Source organism: Schistocerca serialis, chromosome 3 (genome assembly GCF_023864345.2).
Source record: "Schistocerca serialis cubense isolate TAMUIC-IGC-003099 chromosome 3, iqSchSeri2.2, whole genome shotgun sequence".
Classification (NCBI taxonomy): Eukaryota; Metazoa; Arthropoda; class Insecta; order Orthoptera; family Acrididae; genus Schistocerca; species Schistocerca serialis.
In genome coordinates, this window is record NC_064640.1 from 253,320,170 (window position 1) to 253,343,788 (window position 23,619).

Here is a 23,619-nt window from a genome sequence, read left to right on the forward strand (position 1 = left end):
TTCTACTCTTCTCCTCTGCCTGAGCATATAATGAGGAAGTGAGAACTATATTGTAAAATACTTGGTCCTCCATTTCACAATTGGCAAGGCTGACAAAATATGGATAATATTCTAATTTTCTATCACACAGTTACTGTGTTCCCTTTGAGATAGGACAACGCAGTGTTGATTCAAAACAGGAAGAAACAAATAGTAGCAAACCTGACATGCTCATTGTGTAACTCACGTCTGTTGAATGAAGATTTAAATCCAAATTATGTGCAAAGAAATATGTAGTTTCTGTTTCAGATTAAAGCATGTAAAGCACCAAAAACTCATAGAAATTCTAGTGCCATATTTTCAAATTATTTCCTCAATTGGAATCACTTTTCAAGCTAAATACTTTTTCCTCAGAATACTAATGAATTTTTTTGGAACAGATGGGGAAATTTAGTTTGAAAGATAATGTAATACAGTATCTTGAGTAATCATCTCTCAAACAAACATGCTTTCTGATAAATACATCTCAATTTAATTGCAAATATTCATTGCATTTACATTGTCTTGTAACAGTAAAAAAAAGATATCACCAGAAAAAGACTATACTAGCAATACTGTTTTCACCATTTTTATTGAAACTATGGCTCCATTTTACAAAATCCAATGGCAAAACATGTAGCACTAACATCCAGTCTTTGTATAAAGAGTAAAATCATTATTTTTAATGCTTTCAGTTGATTGAAAATAAAAGCGACGTTATAATGTCTCTCTAAACAGCATAAAAATATCACACTTAGTTTCTAAAGGTTAAAAAATATAACAGAAATATTTCTGTATATCATTTGCAGTAGATAACTTACTTGTCTTTGCAGGTAATTTGTTTGTATACATCATATCACAATTAGATTGTTTACAATGTTACACATTTTATTTTCCAAACCAAACTGTAAAAATAGTGTCATAAATACAAGTAAATGGTCTAAAAATTTAGCAGTCCATCACATAAGTGTTCCTCTACACTTTCAATCCTCAGCTCAAAACTTTCATCACTACTAGTATCAGATTCCAAAGCACTACACAAGTCTTGTTGGATGTTCTCTGCAGCCGCCTGAAAGATAAAAATAAAATAATAAGCAGAAATGTTGTAACCCTATACAGTGAGCGCACACAACTAAACTGTGTGTGCCTGCACGGCCGGCCTAAAGAGGCTGCCCTACTCTGCATAGACAGCGCAGCCAGTGCTGTGTCATGTGCAGACGGTTGTATACATAAGCTGGTGCACCAGGTCCTTCCGTGCTAGCAGACTAAAACCACTCAAAAGCCAAACATTGAGATTACAACCCCCCACCCGCTATCCTCCACGCCAACAAAACCCTGATCCACTATCTTCTGCCATGCAAATGCTGCACGGATTTCTGCCCTCCAAATCCTCAAATGCATTGCACTCTGTCTCACTTTCCTCCATTTACCTTCCACCACCTGGATACTCTACCATCTCATCAAATTCCCACCCTTCTCCACTGACATCGAACGTCTCCATATCCCCTATACTGTCTGCAAACTACATTCCAATAATCCTATTGTCTCCCCTCTGATCACCAACCCTGGTCTGCTGCCATGCCTTCACAAATGCATCTGTCGCAACACATACATATGCTCCATATCCTAGCCTGATGCAACTTCAACCAACTCCCTCTCTCAGACAATGAGATCTGCCCTGATATTTATCCCTCTTACCAATTTTAATTCCTCCCCACCTCCTCCACTCCACATAAGGGCTCCTCTCTCATTTCCCTCTCCATCCATCCCCATCATATTACTCTTGTAACCACTGCCCTAACCACATGACACACTATTCCTCACCCTCTGTCTTTCCCACTGACTGTAATTTCCACTGTACACCTCAACTCCTACCTCTCATCTCCATAGCTTTCCTATCTAACAGACTCCTATTCTTCCACCCACATCCCTAAACTAGTATCTGGAAATTAATAATTATATTGAGGCAACAACATAACCATCTTTGATTGTTGATGTTTCATTTATGTAGTCACTATTAAGGCTCATTCATACCTGATGGAATGTCACCATCATGTCGAAAGATTCTCCCCTGTAATTCAAATAGTGTCATTCACACAGGCCGTCAAAGGAATGCCATCATCTCATCACAACATCCTATCACCACACCAGCATTTTTCAGGAAGAATGTTTCAATGGCCCTATTGCTGTTGACAAAGACAGCCTTCATATTTGTTTACATTCTGCCCATATTTTGGAGTTCTCTGCATATATCAGTGTTAGAGTCACCTGTGGCTGCTGTTGTGTGTTTCAGTTCCATTTTACATTTCATTTATTATCACAGGTTTGTGGTGTTTGTTGTTATTTTTTTATTTTAGATTTATAATACAGAATTCAACAAATGTTTAATCAAGTTGGTTTGTTACCCCCTGAATTCTGAGATATGAGTGACTGTTGCTACAATGACACAATGTGGAAAGAAGCTGTATGTAGAGAAATAGGGGACAAAATTACTTTTTATTAAGCTATAATCAGTATTGTACTTCACAGACCTTTATGTATATAAATTTTCGAAATGAGTATTAATGTTTGAAACCATTAGAGTTGAGTATGCAGCATACACCAGAGAAACAAGATACACCACACAGTAAACTGAATTGTTTGGTAGATTTCACAGATACAAAACTGCTAATGTACAGAAGGCTTGCAGAAGTTTCATGTGTTGTTAAATAAATCATGTCATGTGGGGTTCATAAAGTTCTAAGTGCTAAGGTGTTTAAGCAACTGGTTCACGATTTTATCAGGTCCAGAGGTTGTGTCTTGACACTCTGCTGAAGCGCTGCTGAGCTTCCATTCACTACATGGAACACAGTATGGTTCATTTCTTGTGTATGGAAGGGTAAGTAGTTTTGCTCTGCCAGGTGTTTTTGGGTTAGAAAATTAGGATGGTAGTTACTGGCAAAATGTGATGTGGAACATTCAACAATGACTGCAGGATCAGTATAGACGTCACCATTGAAAGATAAGCTAGAAACTACTGTGGATAGTGAATGGCCACAAATACAGCAGAGTTTAGTCCATACTTCAGGCAATGAGGTGTGGGCCCTCATAGACGATGCGTACTGTTCGAAACACTCCTGCTTTACTTTTTTTTTATTAAAAATGCTATTAAATATTTGAAAGAAGTATGACACTTATGTTGCTGAAGTGCATTTCAATGCTCTCTGAAAGCTGCACTTATTTCTTCAGACCACTATGACACAGATTTTCAGAAGGGATGGCCTGAAGACTAAGGCATGATTACTTCCGTACTATGTATAATCGTGTTAATAGCATCTAGTACCAATCCTTTGACATCCTTCTCTTAATTGGCTACAAAAGTTGCTTTGGAGGTGGAAGTTTGCCATTGGCTTTCCAAAGTGACCAACACAGTGCATATTTCATTGGTTGCTTGTTTGAGAAAGAATGAGTGATAGGAAAGTGGCTACTGTCGCAGAGGTCACCATGGATGCACCATAGGATCAAGGGGAAGATATTCAGCCTGAAAGCTGCAATATCTATGACTGAGCATGTTCCATGGGCTGCACTGACATGTGTTGTGGCTCCAGTATTAGACAGACTTCCATTTCCAAAATTAGTTGCACTATTATTGATATGGTTGTGCTGTCCCACTGCTCCACAGAGGGTTGTGGGAATTGGAGGCCCCCAGTAGGAGGAAGGGTATAGGCAGTTGTTCCACCTAACTGGCATGTGGAAACACAGAGCCACAGCTTCTAATGCAACGTTCAGTGGCACTTGTTTACTGAAAGTGTTAGAACATACGAGCTTGCAGACTCCTCACGATCCCCTCTCAGTGTTAATGCAATTTTTACAGTATAATTTATAATTCTGAATAGTAAGAAGTTAGGTTTCTGAGAACCGTGTCTCCTGTAATGTCACACCGACTGCAGAGTAAGTAGCCATTAACTGATGGAGATCAGCCAGGTGGCAATGGTAGCCATTACAGTTCCACTGAAAGATTATCTGCTTAGTAAGAGTAACGACAAACATATTTCAAATTATCTGAGGATTAACACATCAAATATTCAACTGTGAGACTGAAAATATTGAGTATACATGGCCAAAGTTCAAGAGTACTGTACAGTGTGCCTTAGACAACTTTGTAGCTGAGAAAAGTTGTGAGGGATAGGAAAGACCCGCCATAGTTCGACATCCATGTTATAAAGATGCTCTGAAAGCAAAGAGACCTGTATCACAGATGTAAATGTAGTCAAAGCACTTTAGACACATCAAAATTTAATCAAGGCAAAATGAGCATCAGGAGAGCCCTGCACAAAGCATTCAACAAATTCGAAAGTAAAATTCTATCTACCACTGTGGCAGGAAATCCTAGGTAGTTTTGGCCTCATTTTAAATCAGAAAACAGATTAGAGTTGTCTTCCCAGACATTCAGTGACCATAATAGCTTCAAAATGGAGGACAACAGAAAGCCAAAATACTAAATTAATTTTTCCAAAGTTGTTTCACTATGGAGCATTCTGCTGTGATCCCTCCTTCAGATCATTGTATAAATGCCAAAATGATGGATATCAAAATAAGTGAGACAGAAAATTAGTTAAAATAACTTAAAAGATGAATGGGCCTGATGGGATACCTATATGATTCTATATAGTGTCTGCGGAAGAAATTTATACTACAGTTCACTTGGTATGTCATCCACTAACCATGTCTCAGATATGGTTGGTTGGCAGTCTGTCCATCACAGTTTACCAGCAAATATTTTTGAAGCTTCATGGACACATTACACAACATATGTGCATAAATGTATCCAGGCCATTTTTGGTTCCATTCCACACTGAGAGCGCTTGATTACAACATGTGGGCATTTAACATAATTCTGAATTCTTAAAGCTTGACATAATGCACAGCTCTTCAATACAAGCCATTTGTGCATTGTCAAGTACTTAATCTGCAGTATCAAGTATATTACAGTCACACACATCCTACATGGTGTTCCAGTTTTCACACATTAGTATATTTATTACAATGTTTTTACTTCCCTCGAATATAGATCACACGTGTAAATGGAAGTCATACTAGCCAGAAAGCAAATACTATAATATCACAGTACTTATGCCTTGAAGTACAGGACATGAATTCTTTCTTAACGTAAGTACATACTTTGCTACACAATGTCACGATGATGTCACTATACACCTCATTCATGTCATCCAGGTATTTTCATCAGTGTGTTGAGGGCTATAATTTAGGAGAACAATTTACAAATTTTTCACTCAAGGCTTATAAACAGTGAACATTTCCATTTTAAATATGACTGCAGACATGTTATTTCTAACTTTTCTAGAAATAACTCCAGAGAGAACGTAAAATAAATGAAAATTCAAAATCCAAGTTTTGTTTGGATATAAAAAGCAATTAGGGGCAATTCATCAGATACTTACAGCGTTTGAAAGCAGTTCTTTAAGTATTTTCAGCACCTGTAACACAGTTCACAAATGATTACAAACTATCACTGAACATCTTTATCATCTAATTATATTTTTTTCTTCAAGTGTGCCAAACCCAATACAATGTAATTTGTTTCTTACAGTTTCCTTATCACTAAATTTGCAGGATATCACATTAAAGACAGTTTCAATGACTTACATAATAAATCTGTGAATTTCTTCATTACTGTTAGCAACCAAAGAAATGCAAATTAACACGGCGTTACAGAGATTCACTGCCACTTGCAGTTCAGATAACAGGCCACTGCTTAAAGTTACATTTGAAAGTGACTTGGCATTGGTTACACAACTCAGATCACACAATGATGAGGGTAAACTCAAAATTTGTATACAAAACATCCCATTGTGAAACTGCTGAACTAATAGAGGGGACACAAGTCAGCAGCAATGGATGTATGACCTCCATGTAACCCAAAACAGTTCTTTTAACTTTTAAGATAAAAGGGTGAGGTCTTCCAATATTTCTTTCTGGTATATTCTGATGTCACTGGAGGTTCTTTCCATTTCATTTCATGGATGACAATGTTCATGCTAAAAAGAGTGAAATTACTGGATGGTGGGCAAGAAGGATGAATGCTGAGATCAGCAAGCACCCAGATTTGAAACCCATTATATTTTGGATTGACTTACTACAGCTGACGAGCATCTCCATTGATCATTTCATAAATGGAGATTGCTCTTTTACAGGAGTGGAAAAATGTTCCCCTGAAACTCATCAATAATCTCATATAACATATGGATGGTAGATGGACTACAGTGTTGACCACCTGCAGTGATCAAAAAATCATATTACATGCCAATAACTGTAATTGTTTCACCTGTTTATGGAGTTCTTCCATGACTTTACAGTCCTTTCATGTCTTAAGTCAAGCAGACAACAACTGCAGAGCACCCACAAAGCACTGCTAACTATTTAACATCTAAAGATATATAGTATCATTGATAGGAAAATTAAAAGCTTATCTTTTGTTAATGTGTGATGACTTACCTGATTCCACACTTGAGCTAACCAATATACCTTCCACAGACTGACTCAACTTTCCCAAGGTCACAGATATCCAATTCACTACCCCCAGGTATTTGTTACTATACATAAATTAGTATAATTAGCTATCCCCCACCCCCCCCCCTAAGTCCCCCACACACCCAGTGCATCTTTATTTTTCAATGCATTAACTGGAAATGTACTTGTGTATATTTATTATTGTATATTGCATCACTACATACTATGTATAGGGTTTCTATGCATCTTCATTATTTTTTTCTCAAAATCTTAAATGATATCCAACTATTCATTATTCTCTCCAAAAGATTCAGCAACATAGATGCTATTTTTTGCGATCATTATCCTCATGTTGTGACACTGTGGCCCCTGTCCACCTGGGCCACCAGCCTGGGCCATCTAGCAGAAACAAGTGGAAGGAAAAGAAATTTGGCAGCACAAGATGGAAAAAAAAGGAGGGACAATGCTGTGTGGAAAGTCAGGAGGAGTCCAGTTGCTATCAGAGCAGCATGATGCCCAGCAACACAGGAAGAGTGTTTGCAGGCACTATTTTTGCTATGTATTAATAGAAGGTGACAGGCATGACAGACACTGAAAGACTACTCAGAGCCTCAATCAGCTGAAATGAATAGGACCTGATCGTAATTGTGAAGCTGGAGAACCTGACATCTAAGTAACAAGCCGGCAATTACAACAGCTGTTTCTGTCAGGGCCAAACCCAATAACTTAAACCAATTTGTAGCAAAACTGAATCACAACAGATTGTTGTTGTTGTCATTGTTGTTGTTGATACTGCTGTGATCAGCCCGAGGGCTGGCCTGATTCAGCTCTCCACTATAGTCCGTCCTGTGCTTGCCTTTTCATCTCTGCATAACTAATGCAACCTACATCCATTTCAGTCTGCTTACTGTATTCAAGTCTTGATCTCCATCTGCAAGTTTTACCCCCCACACTTCCTTACATTACCAAACTGGTAAGTTCTTGGTGCTTCAGGACGTGTCCTATCAACTGATTCCTTTCTTTAGGCAAGTTGTGCCATAAATATCTTTTTCCCTTAATTTTATTTAGTACCTTCTCATTAGTTATTCGATCTACGCAACTAATTTCCAGCATTCTTCTATACCATTATATTTCAAAAGCTTCTAGTCTACTCTTGTCTGAACTGTTTATCATTCACATTTCAATTGCGTATAAAACTACGCTCCATACAAATACCTTCAGTAAAGGCTTAACTACACTTACATTCGTGTTAGGTGTTAGAAAATTCCTCCTTTTTAGAAATGTTTTTCTTGCTGTTGCCAGTCTGCATTTTATATCCTCTCTACTTTGGCCATCATCAGTTTTTTGTTGTCCAAATAGCAAAACTCTCCACTTCTGACAGAATTACAATGTCATCATCAGTAAGCTGTAAGGTTTTAATCACACAATGCAAGCTCCCACAGCTGTTATTTGCTTCCTTCATAACTTTTGTTTCATAGGCATTGAAATCATGGTACAAGGCATTTTTTCTACCTGACATTTTGCCTTCCAATGCTGGGAATGTCACCAGAGGTTATAGAAGCTCAGATAGCTATTTCAAACACAAACGAGCTCAGCAAGCTGAACTGTTTATATGACTCCACGCAATGGTCAATTCTTTACATCAGATCATTGCCTAAGATTGCCAAGTAGTGCCAATGTGTGTTATGGAGCCTGTATGCGGAAGAGTTGGCACTACTGAGACATCTCAACAATGATAAACTTTCTGAGGCTAAAGAGAAATTTCATTTTGGGAGCTGCACATCACATCTAAAATTGCAGAGAGGCAACGCTGCTCCAAGAGCGCACTGTTCACACGATGTGCCCTGGCTACTATGCACTGTAAGTTAATGGAGCTACACATTTTCTTCGGTATTAAGTAGAGTTGTGATATTTGGGACAAGACTTTTAGTTTAACATACCAAGCCATAGAAGTAGATTCTACAATATCATTTAATAGATGGAAGAAGAAAATTGATAGTTTGCAAAAGATAAGAGTAACTTTCCTACCTTCAGATATGGATCATACTGTCATTAATAGGTTTGACAGGGTTCTGTCAAAAAATGATATAGATGTACTTGCCAAAGGGGGAAACTATGCAGCTGTACCATCTAGAATACTAACAGAAGACATTATTGTTAATATCAAAGCTGGAATTTGTTTTTTATCTAAACCAGCTATAGATGAAATATGCACAGAATCAACCTGGATGTTACTTAGAAGCAAACCACCTAGCAGTATATTAATGAAATATGAGCTGTATGCTCTCTGAGCTCTGATCAAGACACTCTAATTCTTTCAGCAGAAAATGGCAATGCCAGAAACAAGACTACTGCAGTAAAGTTCAGGATATACTAGAACCCGGAAGATACAGAGAAGGAGACAGCACAACTTACATTCTTAAGATGCTGAACAAGCTAGTAAAAATCAATTTCTACAATTAACAAGAAAGGTCTCATCACATCACAAGCATTGCCACCAAGACTGTACGGTTTACCAAACACATACAAACCCGGCATTCCATTAAGACCAGTTGTTAGTGCTATTGATTGTCCAACCTATGGGACTGCCAAACACTTGGCCACTCTCCAGCAGCCATTTATAGGAAAAACTGACCTGTACATTAAAGATTCCTGACATTTATCAAAAAAATTAAAATCTTTCAGATTTGGTCCAAGAGTTTTGACACTGTATCTCTGTTTACTATTGTTTCTCTTAATGAGGTGACTTTTCAGTTGAAAATTACTTTTACAAAGAATAAGGCAGATGTCTTTAAACATTGCCTAACATCAATTTACTTTCAATGGGACAATATAGTTTAAGCATGAAGGGATGGAGGTCATCTGCAATAATGTTATGTAGTGCACGTCTGTTATGGGGCCTTCAATTACTACTACAGGTCCCACAGAAGCCCAGTTGAATGTAACCTGCAGCATAATACAACCCCCACTATCCTGTGTGGGTGTGGCACAATGCATGCTTTGAGGATCTGTTTGCTGGATGATGGTGTATCCTGACATGACCATCTATCTGGTATAACAAAAATGTCATTCATCCAAGCAGGCAATAAGTTTCTATTGATGCATGGTCCAATATAGATGATCCTGTGCCCACTGCAAAAGTTTATGATGATGTCACTGGGTCAACATGGGAACATGTGGGGGTCATCTGCTGCAGAACCCCATGTTCGAGACTGTCCACACAGGAGACTGTCCATCTAGATATTGCAAGAAAGGGAACTGCCTCCACATACACCCAAAATTGACATCAAACAGAGACGTTTAATACTTCGTAACAACAATATGAGCACCTGGTGGCCTCCTACAGGTAGCATTGAGGTTATTGTCAAATATAAAACAAATGTCCAGTGATGTTATTTTTTGCTAGAAAAAATAAGTAACACTTTCAATAGATGAAAAGGGTTAAGAACTGAAAGGAATTAAAAAATTAAGAGAGAATTAAAAAAGTGTTACAAAGATTGTTAGTAATCTTCGTGCAGGAGAAGCACCAAGCTGGAGGACCCTTTTAGCTGATACTGCAGGAGAGGCTTTCACGCCACACCTACACTAACAGACACAGAACTAGAAAGTTCAATCAATTTTCTGGTGAAAAGCTACTTTCCTTCAAACCTCCAAGTTTGTCAAACAGCAGTTTCATCCCTCTGGAAGGGTGGGGGCAGGATGAGGGGAGGATGTAGGAAATTATTTAGCATCCATTTCCTCCACAGCTTGTCCATCATGGCACACTGAGTAGATGGGCTGTAATCGGTGTGGCAACACTCACTCACTTGCTCACTCACTCACTCGCTCACTCACTCACTCGCTCACTCACTCTCTCACTCTCCGAGTTGAGTCCTTTCGTCATAAGATGAAAGTCTATGAAATAACAAAGGACATTTGACTGACTTACATGTTAATAGGCAAACTGCAGAATCAAAGATTCTATGTAACCCAACAAGAGAAGAAAAGTAGATGGAGAAACCAAACAAATGGATTACCACAAGGAAGCATTCTTTCCCCTATTGGAAGCATTCTTTCCCCTATTCTGTATAACATGAACACAAATGACCAGCCACACCAGCTAGAAATAAAAAGATTCATACAGGCAGGCAACACTGCTAATACTGCTTAAGGAAGAACATTTTAAGAGGTCGAAAGTAACTGATAGAGGCTTTGGATAATTTGGGGAACTACTATGAAGAAAATGACCAGAGACATGAGCCAGAAAAAATTCAAGTATGCGTGTTCCACATGTTTAATGGAGAAGCCTCAAGACAGTTTGAAATAGAATGGAGAGGGACTAGACTCAACACTGAATCAAAATACTTTGACGTCAACCTAGACTCTACAGTGTCATTTAAAAAACTCAGCACTGATCTAAAAGGATTGTTAAGTGCACGGAACAATATTAAACTGACTGGTTCAACATAGGTTTCACAGCCTGAAGTTCTTTGATAATCAACAATGGTACTCTGTTTTGAAGACAGAAAATATGCAGCACCAGTATGCGAGGTGTCTTGCTACTCCAAACAAGTAGACATCACTTTACATGAGACTGTCAGGATTGTCACCAGATGCCTGAGGCCCATGCCTATCCACAAAATTTGCCCACTTGCAGCCAAAGCTTCACCAAATACCAGCTACAAAATCATCAGTGACACAGAAAGGAAAAAACTGCAAACCGACCCACAGCACTTAACGTATAAACACCAAACAGTTCCAACTCATCTTAAGTCAAGGAAGAGCTTTATCAAATGGACAGTAATGCTAGAAGGCCAACCTGAGGCCCTCAGTGAATCTTAATGATTGTACATTCCACAAAACAAACCTATACCCCAAAGAGAAAGTCACACAAGGGCAGCAACTGCAGTATATTACATGCGGAGCACCGAATAGGTTAAGAACAGGAGTCACAAAATACAAAGTAGACTTGGTTAAGTGGGGCTACTCTGAAGATAACCAGTGTGAATGCAGAGAATCACAGATGACTGAACATTTGCTCATGTACCCACGGATAAAGTTTGTTTGCACAGTGGAAGATCTATTTTTGTGCAATGATAATGCCATTAAAGCTGCAGAATTTTGGAAGAAGAGAGTCTAAATGTTCTCACCTGGACACAGAAAGTATCTTAAGATAAATACTCAACAGAATCTGGTGCAGCCAATGGACAGTCTGACAGATTCTTCTAATAAACAAAGTCTTCTATGCAGTGGTGGTCACCTTAATCATCCTTAATTTGTCTGAGGTTGCAGTGGCTTGCCACCCCACATAAAATTCTCTTGTGGCAACCTCTGTGTCCTTTTTGTTGGTACGCTCATTTCCCAGACAGCCAACCTGACTTCATATCCAAATTAAACATGACAAAATCTTGTATTTTTGATGCAAATATGTTCTATGGATAGTACTGAATAATAGTTTGCTTATATTTCATTGAGTTATGGAACAAGGAAATTCTTAGTTTCCTGAATTTTGATGCATTGCTAAACCCAGATGAAAGCTATCAAATTGAAAGTGAACACACTGCATGCATTCAGCAAACATAATTTTTCATAGTCACCAGTGCAACCAAACACATAAGTAGTGTCAGTGCCCCTATTGCCAGAAAGAGAGAGAGAGAGAGAGAGAGAGAGAGAGAGAGAGAGAGAAGGTTTAAAATGGTTCAAATGGCTCTGAGCACTATGGGACTTAACTGCTGTGGTCATCAGTCCCCTAGAACTTAGAACTACTTAAACCTAACTAACCTAAGGACATCACACACATCCATGCCCGAGGCAGGATTCGAACCTGCGACCGTAGCAGTCACGCAGTTCCGGACTGAGCGCCTAGAACCGCTAGACCACCGCGGCCGGCAGAGAAGGTTTAACTGATGGCATGACAGATCTGTATACAACACATCCCGAGTCTAATTGGAATAAAACTGAAGATGTTTGATCATGTAAATGTCAGGTGTGGTGGTATGGCTGTAAAGTTGATGCCCTGTAACCAAAAGTCACAGGATAGAATCCCAGTCAGACTAAAGAAATTTTGTCTGGTCTAAATCAATGATGTGAGGAGCTGCTGGAATGACACATGTTTCATATTTGATTTCAAGTTAAACCGTATGTCCCCTTTCCCTGATTGGATAACTGGAGCCAGATAAAGACATACAAGTCACTGAAGTGGCACCCTATTGAAAGACTTGCACCTGGTCATTCAGCTACATGAGATTAGATCATCATCATCATCATCATCATCATCATCATCATCATGCTAAAGAATCATGGGATAACCTTGCCAGGTAGTTCAACTGAGGTACCTAAGAGCATTGAGCTTTGCCATACAGCTGGATTTCAGCAGATGTATTCATGGGTAGTACGTCAACGTATCACCTTAAAAGAGAGCCAGGCATCAGCATTGCTCAACCATTTAAAAAAAGTATTGCCTAATTAGAGGTTAGGATGGTATATAGTTCTGAACACAATGTGCGTTCATACCATACAACAGAGATCAATTTTATGCTTCACAGATGGCTCCATGGACCTATCATTTATCAGTATCCATTGACATAGCATTATAACTCAGAAACTGTCTGCATATGGTGACAGTGAGATGCAAAGGTCAATGGCTGACACAATGCTCCAATCTTTGTTTCAAGTAAATGACTCTGTTTTGTATCATTGGTTTAGTGCACATAAGAATATTAATATTCATATCGTTGCAGTGTTTCTGTAGATGTTTCCACGATGATCGCAAAACTTTAAGTGATGATGGAGAAGGGAAAAATGAATCAATTTGCAACAATGTAACCCTATGTTCGAACACATGGCCACAACATCGCAGGAGGGGTTGAGCAGTGGTGTAAAAACATGCAGTGCACGGAGAATTGTTCAAAAATTGCACATGCCAGTAAGCATAGTGCATAAAATCCTACAAAATATCCTGAACTGCTGTCCATACTTGGTCACTCATGTTCAGGAGTTGCTTCCTGCTGACCTGCCAGCAAGATAAACATTCACTCTGGAATTTCTTGTGAGTGAGCAGTGAATGGCCATGGAACATTTTGTGGATAGACGAAGCCCATTTCCACCTCCACGGACATTTCAATATGCAGCATTGTAGAATAAGACAATGGAAAATCCACATGCACATCAACTGGCACCACTTCATTCATCAAAGGTGATTGTGTGGCATGGTCTTCACATAATAGAATAGGGGGAGCACAATCATCCCACATTAGTTCCTATCCATTGTAAGGTGAATGTGAGAATTGTCTCTCATAAGCTGAGCTTCCAAAATTGATTAAAGTATTATTGACAAATTCAACCTTCAGATAATGGTTCTGACAAAATACCACTCTAATCCTTTCAGCTTAAAACATCTTCAGTCTCTTACAGGTTTTGACCACAATTTTCCACAGGTTTTGTAGAAGAGCAGATGCAATCTTTGTGTTTTAAAGCCCCAAGTATCTCTCACCTGTGTGGGTCAGTACGAGCACCCAATGTCCAGTACGGCAACCAGAAAGTCGTGGAAGGAGCAAGGGTATTATGAAAGAAACACAGTGATCATAACTTGCATATTATACAGGGGTTGCATTGCTGATGCCTCAGCTATGAAATCTCTGTCTGTGCTGTGGACTTTGTGCCTGTCTTGTCCAGGGTATTGGGGCTCCAGGAAAAGGCTGCATGCCAGGTAACTATTGTCATAGCAAGGTTACACCCACTAGGAGTACCTTTAAGCCAGGTGGCATCAACACAAATGATGTATAATGAAGTGGATCAAATTTTACAGATTTTGGGCCACTAGGAAATGGCCATGTCACACTATATGGCAACAATATTTTTGATATGGAGAGCTACAACCCTATCTGTTTCCTTCCTTTGCAATGCAATGTGGAGAAAACCATATGAGATGAAATTGAGGAAAGCAGTATGCCTAGTATCTGGTGTGCCCTTGAACACATAAATAAACTTTTAAGTCACAAAACTCTTGTTACTCACAAAATACATTGGAAACAGTTTAGTGAAGTTGCAGCTGTTGGAAAGATGTGGATAGAGTCCCTTTTAATTAAGGTGTTGAACTGATTATTTGGTCAGAGGTGAAATATACCGAAGAATATCAGGCTCTGTGTTTCACTATTTATGAGGTGCTTCAAATACTAGTTTGTGAATTGATTATTATTTGTGTGTTTCATTAACCATAATTGTGATGTCTTGCCATGATATGGAACATGTCATTGGGTTTATAAATATAATTCATTTTCTTGGTTCTATATTAATGTTAACCTATTTAATTTAGCTAATAATATAGTTCAACACTGCTCATGCTGTGTACTCCAGCATGGGCCTATAATTCGTATTGAAGTTATCAGCTCCTTGTTCATATGGGATGTCCATGGTCATCTCTGTGGCAGTGAGCAATTTCCAGTTATTTCCTACCTTTCTGACCATTGGCCAATAGAGAGCACATTATATTGAAGATCTGAAAAAGCAATTTTTCCAGCCCTCATCTCTGGGATAGTGTCTGAAGTCAGTCCACAAATTGACATTGTGGTATAAATGCCTCAGAAGAGATTATTTCCTCCTTTTTATGTCCTCTCCATAAAACTGTACCTTAGTTGATTGAAGAGATCACGACAGTCATTGGAGAATGCTGACAAATACTTAAGCAGTGTATATACAATCTATCCATGACCAGTTTGATTTAATTGAAAATTGTGCACAGGGGTACACTATGTAACAATAAAAAGGAGTGCTGGTAGGTGTCATCTGTGAGAGAATACATTCCATTTTATAAGATGTGAACCAGGCTTCTTCAGCTTTGTGACGATAAGCTTTCTGCAATAGTACATGGAGTCTTACTATAACTGACTTTCATGCAATTGCCAAACATTCCATGTTCATTTTGTTGAAATAGTCTGAATCTAGCAGCCACCACTCATCTTTCCTGTTTGTGAATGCACAACATAGTCTGTCAGCCCCTCTTTCTTCTTAGAGCTCCATAATGTCCCATTTAATGAGTAGGACCATCTCACGGCACTAGCACTAAGTCATCCTTCCTGTTGCCATGAAACAGTGCATAACAGTCTTCTAAGGAGTGTAGATAAGTATATATTATTATTTACTTCTCACTATACTACATAATAATTGGCAAATTACATCACATGCATTTGTACAAGTTTTTACACAGAGTAGAATGTGGATTATTTACGCCATGAGAACTTTGGAGCAGTATGGTTTTCTTGCTGTTGTTGGGCGAATGAAATTTACAATACAACAAACCTATGACACAAATGATGCTATTTCACTCACCTCACGTCTGGACTTCGAAGGTGGTACAGCAGTTGGAATTATATGGTTGGGCTTCAGCATGTATATAAAATCGGCAAGCTCTTTGAATGAAGCATGAGATGACTGTGCTACTTTGCAATGGTAACCATCTCTTGACGTTTTGGATAGTGGCTGAAACATGGATGCTCACTATTATAATGACTTTTTAGATTTTTTTCTTTTCTTTTCACAATAACAAAGGGAATAAGATTGTGATTTACTAAGTTTTCAGTTTTATTCACTTCTTTCAAATTCCCTGTATTGGCCACATAAAGAACAACTGTAATTTACTAGTAAAGGCAGTAATGGCCAATCACACTCATAAACAAAACTCCTCAAATTAAAAAAGCTGTCTCTTGACAATGAAACGATTTCTTTTTTCATTTAAGCCAAATTTTAAAAACACCAAAAAAATTAACAGCAACATGTGAAATATAAGAAGAAACACTGTTGCATGAAGTACAAAACACACACACACACACACACACACACACACACACACACACACACACACACACACACACACACTCTCTCTCTCTCTCTCTCTCTGCCATATACGCTGCCTGACAAAAAAAGTGAAGCACCCAGAAGGACAGGTTGTAGCAATACATGTATCATTACCACCTTGTGTAAACTGTTTCATTTCAATAACAAAGAAGGTTTTTTTTTTAACTTGTTATTATGAGTATCAGCCGTGCACAGATGGAGATCATCATTTAGAAAGCAGTGAGATATTACAGCAAGCATGGTACGCTTTTTCCACCTAGCAGAAACAGTGATATCCTGAGCTAACCTAGCCTTGTATGGCGTTGTTGTCAGACAGATAAATGAGCAATCTTAAATTGTAGATATATTTTTGAACTTTACTGTTTAAACAGTGACTTGTTTATTGTTATAGTCATTTTGTAAAACCGTTTTTGTCATTGTAATTATCATGAACTTATGTAAATACAAATGTACAGGGTCACGACTTTAGTTTTAACACATAATCAGTCGGATGGATTTTGACGGCAAAATTACTGCCTTTTTACTCACTAGAAAATTCTCTAAGTAGTGTGGATAGACAGTCTCATGTTACGTGTTACATGGTAAATACCTATATTACGAGGTGGTGGCAAAATTGAGCATAATTGTTATAAAAGCCTTGTATGGATGAGATAAAGTTGCTACTATTAATTCTGCAGTGGTTTTTAAGCAGCTCTTATCCAAAGAAGAAAAGGTGGCTATATATTTTGTGGTCCAGTTTGAAATAGTTATATGCTTGCTTACGGCATGCGTTACATTGCAGCAAGATCTATTTTGCTGCCCAAGTATGATGATGGAAAGTACTATTATAGCTAGGCCATAATTAAAAGCTACAAATCCATTGTACTGTAGCAGTTCTCATAAGAGGCTATAAGCAGTGCTTACCATCTGTGTAAAGACTAAAGTATATGTTTTATTGGTGCAGTTCAGTACACAATAGTTTTCATACTAGAACAACATAGTGTAAGTCATACCCTTCTTTCCCATTTTGTGAAGATATCTGAAATAGTTAATTTATAACAGGTTCTAAATTTCTATTACTGGCATAATTGAGTAAAACATCATAGTGTTGTCAAAGAATCTTTACCGGCTATTTTACTATAGATATTACCACAAATGGGAAACAGTTTGCACAAGATGACACTAAGAGGTACTGTGCAACTGTACTTACCCACAACAGAAAAATACTGTAGCGGCACTGCAGTCTACACAATTTCATAAAATTTATTTGCATGTGACGGAAGTACCTCACAGTTTGATAAAGTGCAGGTACAGTGTTCTTTTGTTAAATGAAAGTGTAATCACATCTTTGCAGGTTTGTTTCGACATGAAGTGTAATGTTTTAATAATAATACAAAGTACATTTCTATACACAGATATCAGATATTGCAAAGTAATATGAAAGTAATGATTACTATGTACACTAATAAAAGAACCACCACAGTAGCTAAGCATCTTCAATGTTTAGCAGGTTATTTTCAGTGTACATTTCACTGTACATTTATTTATAAGTGTATCATGTTTACAATGGAGACGTTTTGTGCAGATGAAATTATTCATATTCCCAGTAATTAACTCAGTATATGTATGGTGTGCATGTTAGTCATTAGCAGTGTAATATCATCATCTCAAAGTGTTTCCCATTAATATTTGTGCCCTCCTCTTCAGTGTTCTTAATGACATTACTTTTTCGGTTGCTTTAATCAAAATTCTATTTGCGTGGTAAGATACGCGCTCTGCTTCCTAGAGAGAGAGAGAGAGATCCGTAAAGTAAATGCTGATGACTTACCACACGTGAGTGAGTGCTCACAAACATTTACGAGTCCAATCACTGCTCATGGTCAATTATAGATGAATATATATCCATATTCGGCTAAACTGGGTGGGACGTACCACAGTGAAAATGAAATGAAACTTCATGAGTTGAGAGCGTATGTGTTGCTACTGCACTAATTACACAATTAAATCAAATTTACAAAAAACTTGGCAGTATGAGCTCATTAATCAGTATGATACTGCAACCACTCTGGCCTGGATGCACACTGATTCAGTTCAGAAGGGTGTCAGAAAACCATTGTGTCCTCTCTTGAGGCAAGCAGCTCACAACTGTTGTAACTGGTCTCTGATATCCCAGATACTGGCACTGGGACAGAGTTGACATCTGAGCTGGTCCCACACATGGGGACAGATTTAGGATGCTCACTGGTATTATGCAGACAGTTCATAGAGGCATGCACCATGTGTGAACAAGCAATGTCCTTTTGACATGAGAGAGAATGAGAACATTTATGACACACCACTGATCCATTACAGTTCCCTTAAATACTACCAGCCACATACTGAAGTCATACCCAAAGTCTCACCATACCATGTCACCAGGAGCAACACCACTGTGATCTCCAAAACATTGGAAGAAGAAAACCTCTCCATAGACTGTCACCATACTCATGGACAATGGTCTTCCGTGGTAGTGCAGAACCACCATTTATCAATGTACACAAAAGGAACATTATTAATCAGCATCACTCCTAACAAAGCCATTTGTGTTTTGGTGTTAATGGAAGCCTATGTACTGGACAGCAATTTCCTAGTCCAGTTGCTGTTAGTCTCAGACCAACAGTGCAGTATGACACAGAATGTAGCAGGGTGTCCATTACATGTTCTCAGATGGCAAGTGAATGCGTCAACAGTTTACAGTGTGGTTGGTGCACAATACGGCATTCCTCTCTTATGGTGGTCAGATGTATTTGACCAGAACTTTGATGATGAGTTGCCTGTTCTCACATTTCCATGTAGTCTAATATCACACCACCATAAAATCTGAGTGCCCCATAAATCTCAATACTGCATGATCTAACCAACTGGCTAAATGGAGACCCACAATGAGACCCAGTTCAAACCCTATCAGATGCTGATAATACTGCCTCACACAAGAATGTGGCATCTCTGCATTCTTCATAACAATCACTCAATATCTTATGCTGTTCACATCCCTTATATATGCTACCAGGCCTGGTAACAACACTAAACACAAACCACACCAATACACTCTGGTGGGCATTCTACCTGTCACAGAGAACTGCAACTCTAACCATTTACATACTCACTGATGATGTGTATGTGTACAAAGCTACATTAAGACCCAACCATGTCTTCTGTGTGTTTTACTATTTTTGTCAGGTAGTGCATATGGAACAAGAACAATGAAATTCTTACTATGAACACACACACACACACACACACACACACACACACACACACACACACAAATGGCGAAAAAGTGCCAGACATCAAAAAAGGATTTAAATATTCACTGTATTCATTACATGCCCAACATCTTTAAAACTAACAGCAATCAGTTACTCAAGACCCTTGGTCACAGCGTAAACAAATAAGCTTTTAAAAATATGTGAGAGTTATTATTCTTCATACAAAATTTATATTAAAAGTGAAGTGGCTTACAAACTAAACTCTAAAATAATTATTCATGCTGGTGTTGCTGGTTGATCATTGACAAAAAAAAAAAGGAAGCTCAACTACTTTGAAATGTATTAAAATGTCTTTCCTAAAATAACTTGAGTGGTACTCTGGAAAAAACACAAAACTTAAACAGGTTTTACAGTTACGTCTCATTGTTACCTAAATCAGAATTCAGATCATTATACAGGCAAATTGTTTCCCATTTCTCTAAACATAAAAGGCAAAAATTAAAAAGACAGTACACAGAAAGTGGAGCACAGCAAGCAGCCCAAACCGGAGGCTGCTTTTGTGGGAGGAGATGACCGTGTATCATAGGAAATTTCCCTGATCTTAGTGCGATTAATGCAACTACTTTCCACTGCAATGACTGAAGGATGACCACCACGGTCTGACAGTAGACTTGCCATAACTTCTTGTTTCACATTTCCAGCTATTTATTCTTGCTATTACATGTGACCCTGCTCCTCATCTGTGAGGTGACAGTGTGTAGTGGAACAGCACACTGAATCCTCTCTGGCAGTTTTATCAGCTTTACTCATTCCCATAACTTCCCACTTTCCTTGGAAACCAACAGGACATTACTTCAATTCCTTATTAGAATGGCATCTGGATGCTCTGGAACATTTTGTTTATTGGATCCATGTATTGCAGGTTTAAATGACATTTAAAAATCTGAACAGATGATGTTATGTGGATCACGTATTGTCCTCCATGAGAATCATTTAGGGCTCTGCATCAAATACTGTAAATTTCTGTGAAAGACAGATACTGGAGACACTGTTGAGGTAACAGCCAAGCACGTAACAACATCTGCTTCCTTGGCCTAAGGCAAATGGTATTAAAATTTTGGTATTCATTTAAATTTTTTTAAATATTTGTGTAGATAAATAAACTAGAGTGCAAGATTTCTTATGTTTAGTCCAATTTTGAAAACAGTAGGCAACGTGCATATTTACAGTGTTAAAACATTAATGTCCAAGATACCTAGCTCTGCTCCCATGCCAGGCAAAAGGTGTGAAACATGAAGCACTCTGTTGAGGGACATAATTTGCTTGGGAGTACTGGACCAAAACTGCATTAACAATTAGAAACTCCAAATAAAATTTCTCTAGGAAATATTCAATTTAATTGAGTGCTGACCACGTGTCGCTGCATAGATTGTACAGCCATAGTGTAGCCAGAATTGAATAAAGGGTTGATAAACTTGTGACTGCTCCACAAGTCTTACAGCTGGGGTACCTCATAATTCTTATAACCATTAAAGCACTTAAGATCTCACTGGTGTGGCAACTTGCTGAGTTTATCATAAAAGTTGAAACTGTTGTGTCTCACTGCTCCTTTAAAATTGTGAATAGCATCTTTTCTGATCCCAATGAATGTATCTATGAATAACTCTATATAGTTAATGGTACATACAGCAAGGTCGGTTGGTTGGTTGGTTGGTTGGTTGGTTGGTTGGTTGGGGGGGGGGGGGGGGCACCAAACAGTGAGGCTATTCGTCCCATCAGATTAGGGAAGGAAGTTGGCCGTACCCTTTTAAAGCAACCATCCAGTCATTTGCCTGAAGCAATTTAGGAAAACTACAGAAAACCTAAATCAGGATGGTCGCACACAGGTTTGAACTATTGTCCTCCAGCGAGGTCGCTAGACAGTGTGGAAGGATACATTTGCCAGTGCCAAGCCATGTCAGAAAACACCTGTGATAGATTTAGGGGCTGACGTGGACTGCCACAGTCTCATCTGGCAACTAGCCCATGTGTACAGCAAGCTCTCTGGTGTACTTATGACGACCCTGTGCTACATGGTTTTCTTCTCCTGGACTGTGATTTGGACTTAATCATTATCTATCAACAATGTTTGGCTAGGGTGCAGGTTTGCCTGTCTGCTTAGTGTGGGACTGTCTTCACTCACCATTCAACTGACAATAATGTTTTCAGTAAGTGAACGAAGGCATACACATGCACTGAGAACGTGGTTCATATATGTGTATTTCGCAGTCAGACCTACAAACAGTGTTCTGCATCACTGACAAGTGAGTCGTTCAACAAACATTCTGAATACTACACTGATTATGCAGTATCCACTTCTGGAAGTATTTTGTTTTGCACATTCCCAGAAGATCAAGAACTATCCCTTTCTGTGATTTAATTGTAAATAAGTTGTGCTTAATAAAATCTGTGTTGTTGAATGATTAGATTTAAGATTTACATAGTTGCATTGGTGGGGGGAGGGAGTCCTCTTGATGTAAAATGAACCCATGGGTAAGTGTGGTGTGACCAATATGTAGTTGACATAGTACAACTGCATCTTTCTGGGAGGCTCGGAGAGAAGTATGTCACACCTTGGTGGTTCCTTTGAGTACCCTCATCTTGTTGAGGTTTGTGGTAGCCTACCATTCTATATCCTAGGATTTCAAAATTTGATGTCACAACTGCAAACTGAGATCTGTGCCATGTAGTCCGAATTCAAGTTTGTCTCCTGTGATTGCTTCTTTAGCTAATTTGTCAGAGAGTTCAGTTCCCAGAATGCCATGTTTCTCAGTGTCCAGATGAAAGTTATGGTGATTCCATAGCTATGAAGGTCAACTAAGTTGTAAGTTAGCAACCAAAATGTTTGTGGGGCAGTGCTGAGATATGTCTTGTAAGCAGTTCATAGGATTGTTACAAACCATGAAGTCCTTTGTTGTAAGAGTTTTAATGTATTGCAGAGTCCATTTAATGGTGACTGTGGTGTCACCGCCAGACACCACACTTGCTAGGTGGTAGCCTTTAAATCGGCCGCGGTCCGTTAGTATACGTCGGGCCCACGTGTCGCCACTATCAGTGTTTGCAGACTGAGCGCCGCCACACGGCAGGTCTAAAGAGAGTTCCTAGCACTCGGCCCAGTTGTTCAGCCGACTTTGCTAGCGATGGTTCACTGACAAAATACTCTCTCATTTGCCGAGACGATAGTTAGCATAGCCTTCAGCTACGTCATTTGCTACAACCTAGCAAGGCGCCATTACCAGTTACTATTGATGCTGTAAAACATGTACCGTCAAGAGCGATGTTCATCATTTATGGATTAAAGTTAAGTATTTCACAGCTACATCCTTTTTTGCTAGTCTAATTTCCTTGTCCTGTTCCAGACCTCACGCCAGCCTGCGTGAACTAAAACGCGTGCCTTTCGGCTTCCTCTCATATCGGGTTGGCTCTCTTGCCAATCCACAACAGTGACCACCTCTGCAGTGTACAAACTGCATGCACTCAGCAGAGAAGACTTCTTGTCCCCCGTTGTTGTGCAAAAGCATAACCAACCCTGTCGCTCACTTTCATTCCATCTGATGTAGATGCATGGCAAATTGGGGTAGTCATGAAGAACTGGATGGAATAAATGGTCGGGTCAGTATTTTCCTTAGCACTGTGGAAGAGGTCCATCCAAATTATAGGAGTGGATATAGGTACACCACAGGGGGTACCAAGAGGGAACTGTATACACAGTCAAGAGGGGCAGCTGGAAGTCCTTTCACAGAGCCTCAAATTTTATCCCACTAGATTGACCCATTTTTTGGGTGATTCGTAAATGATCTGAACTGTTGGTTGTCAAACAAGAGTCAAGTAATGTGGATGGGTAGGCATATGACAGACTATGATTGCACAGTTTGACAAGAGTTGCTGGGGTCTGACCTTAAGTGGTATGATACCAGCTTCCATCATACAGAGCCCATACGGAAGGCTCCAGTTGCAAGTTGCACACCACTGTGTTGTCCAGTGTCTAATAAGT

At 38.9% G+C, this 23,619-nt stretch overlaps 1 protein-coding gene across 1 annotated transcript in view; it reads right to left on the bottom strand.

Moving 5' to 3' along the window:
* Positions 1–591: 591 nt before the first annotated feature.
* Positions 592–23,619, bottom strand: part of LOC126470007 (protein artemis-like) — a 75,517-nt gene continuing 52,489 nt past the window's right edge. The window contains exons 6-8 of the mRNA XM_050097479.1: positions 15,835–15,984; positions 5,460–5,495; positions 592–1,087 (exon numbers count right to left, since the gene is read on the bottom strand). Of these exons, the coding sequence (XP_049953436.1) occupies positions 959–1,087; positions 5,460–5,495; positions 15,835–15,984 (315 nt within the window). The 3' untranslated portion in view covers positions 592–958. The remainder of the gene's footprint in view (positions 1,088–5,459; positions 5,496–15,834; positions 15,985–23,619) is intronic.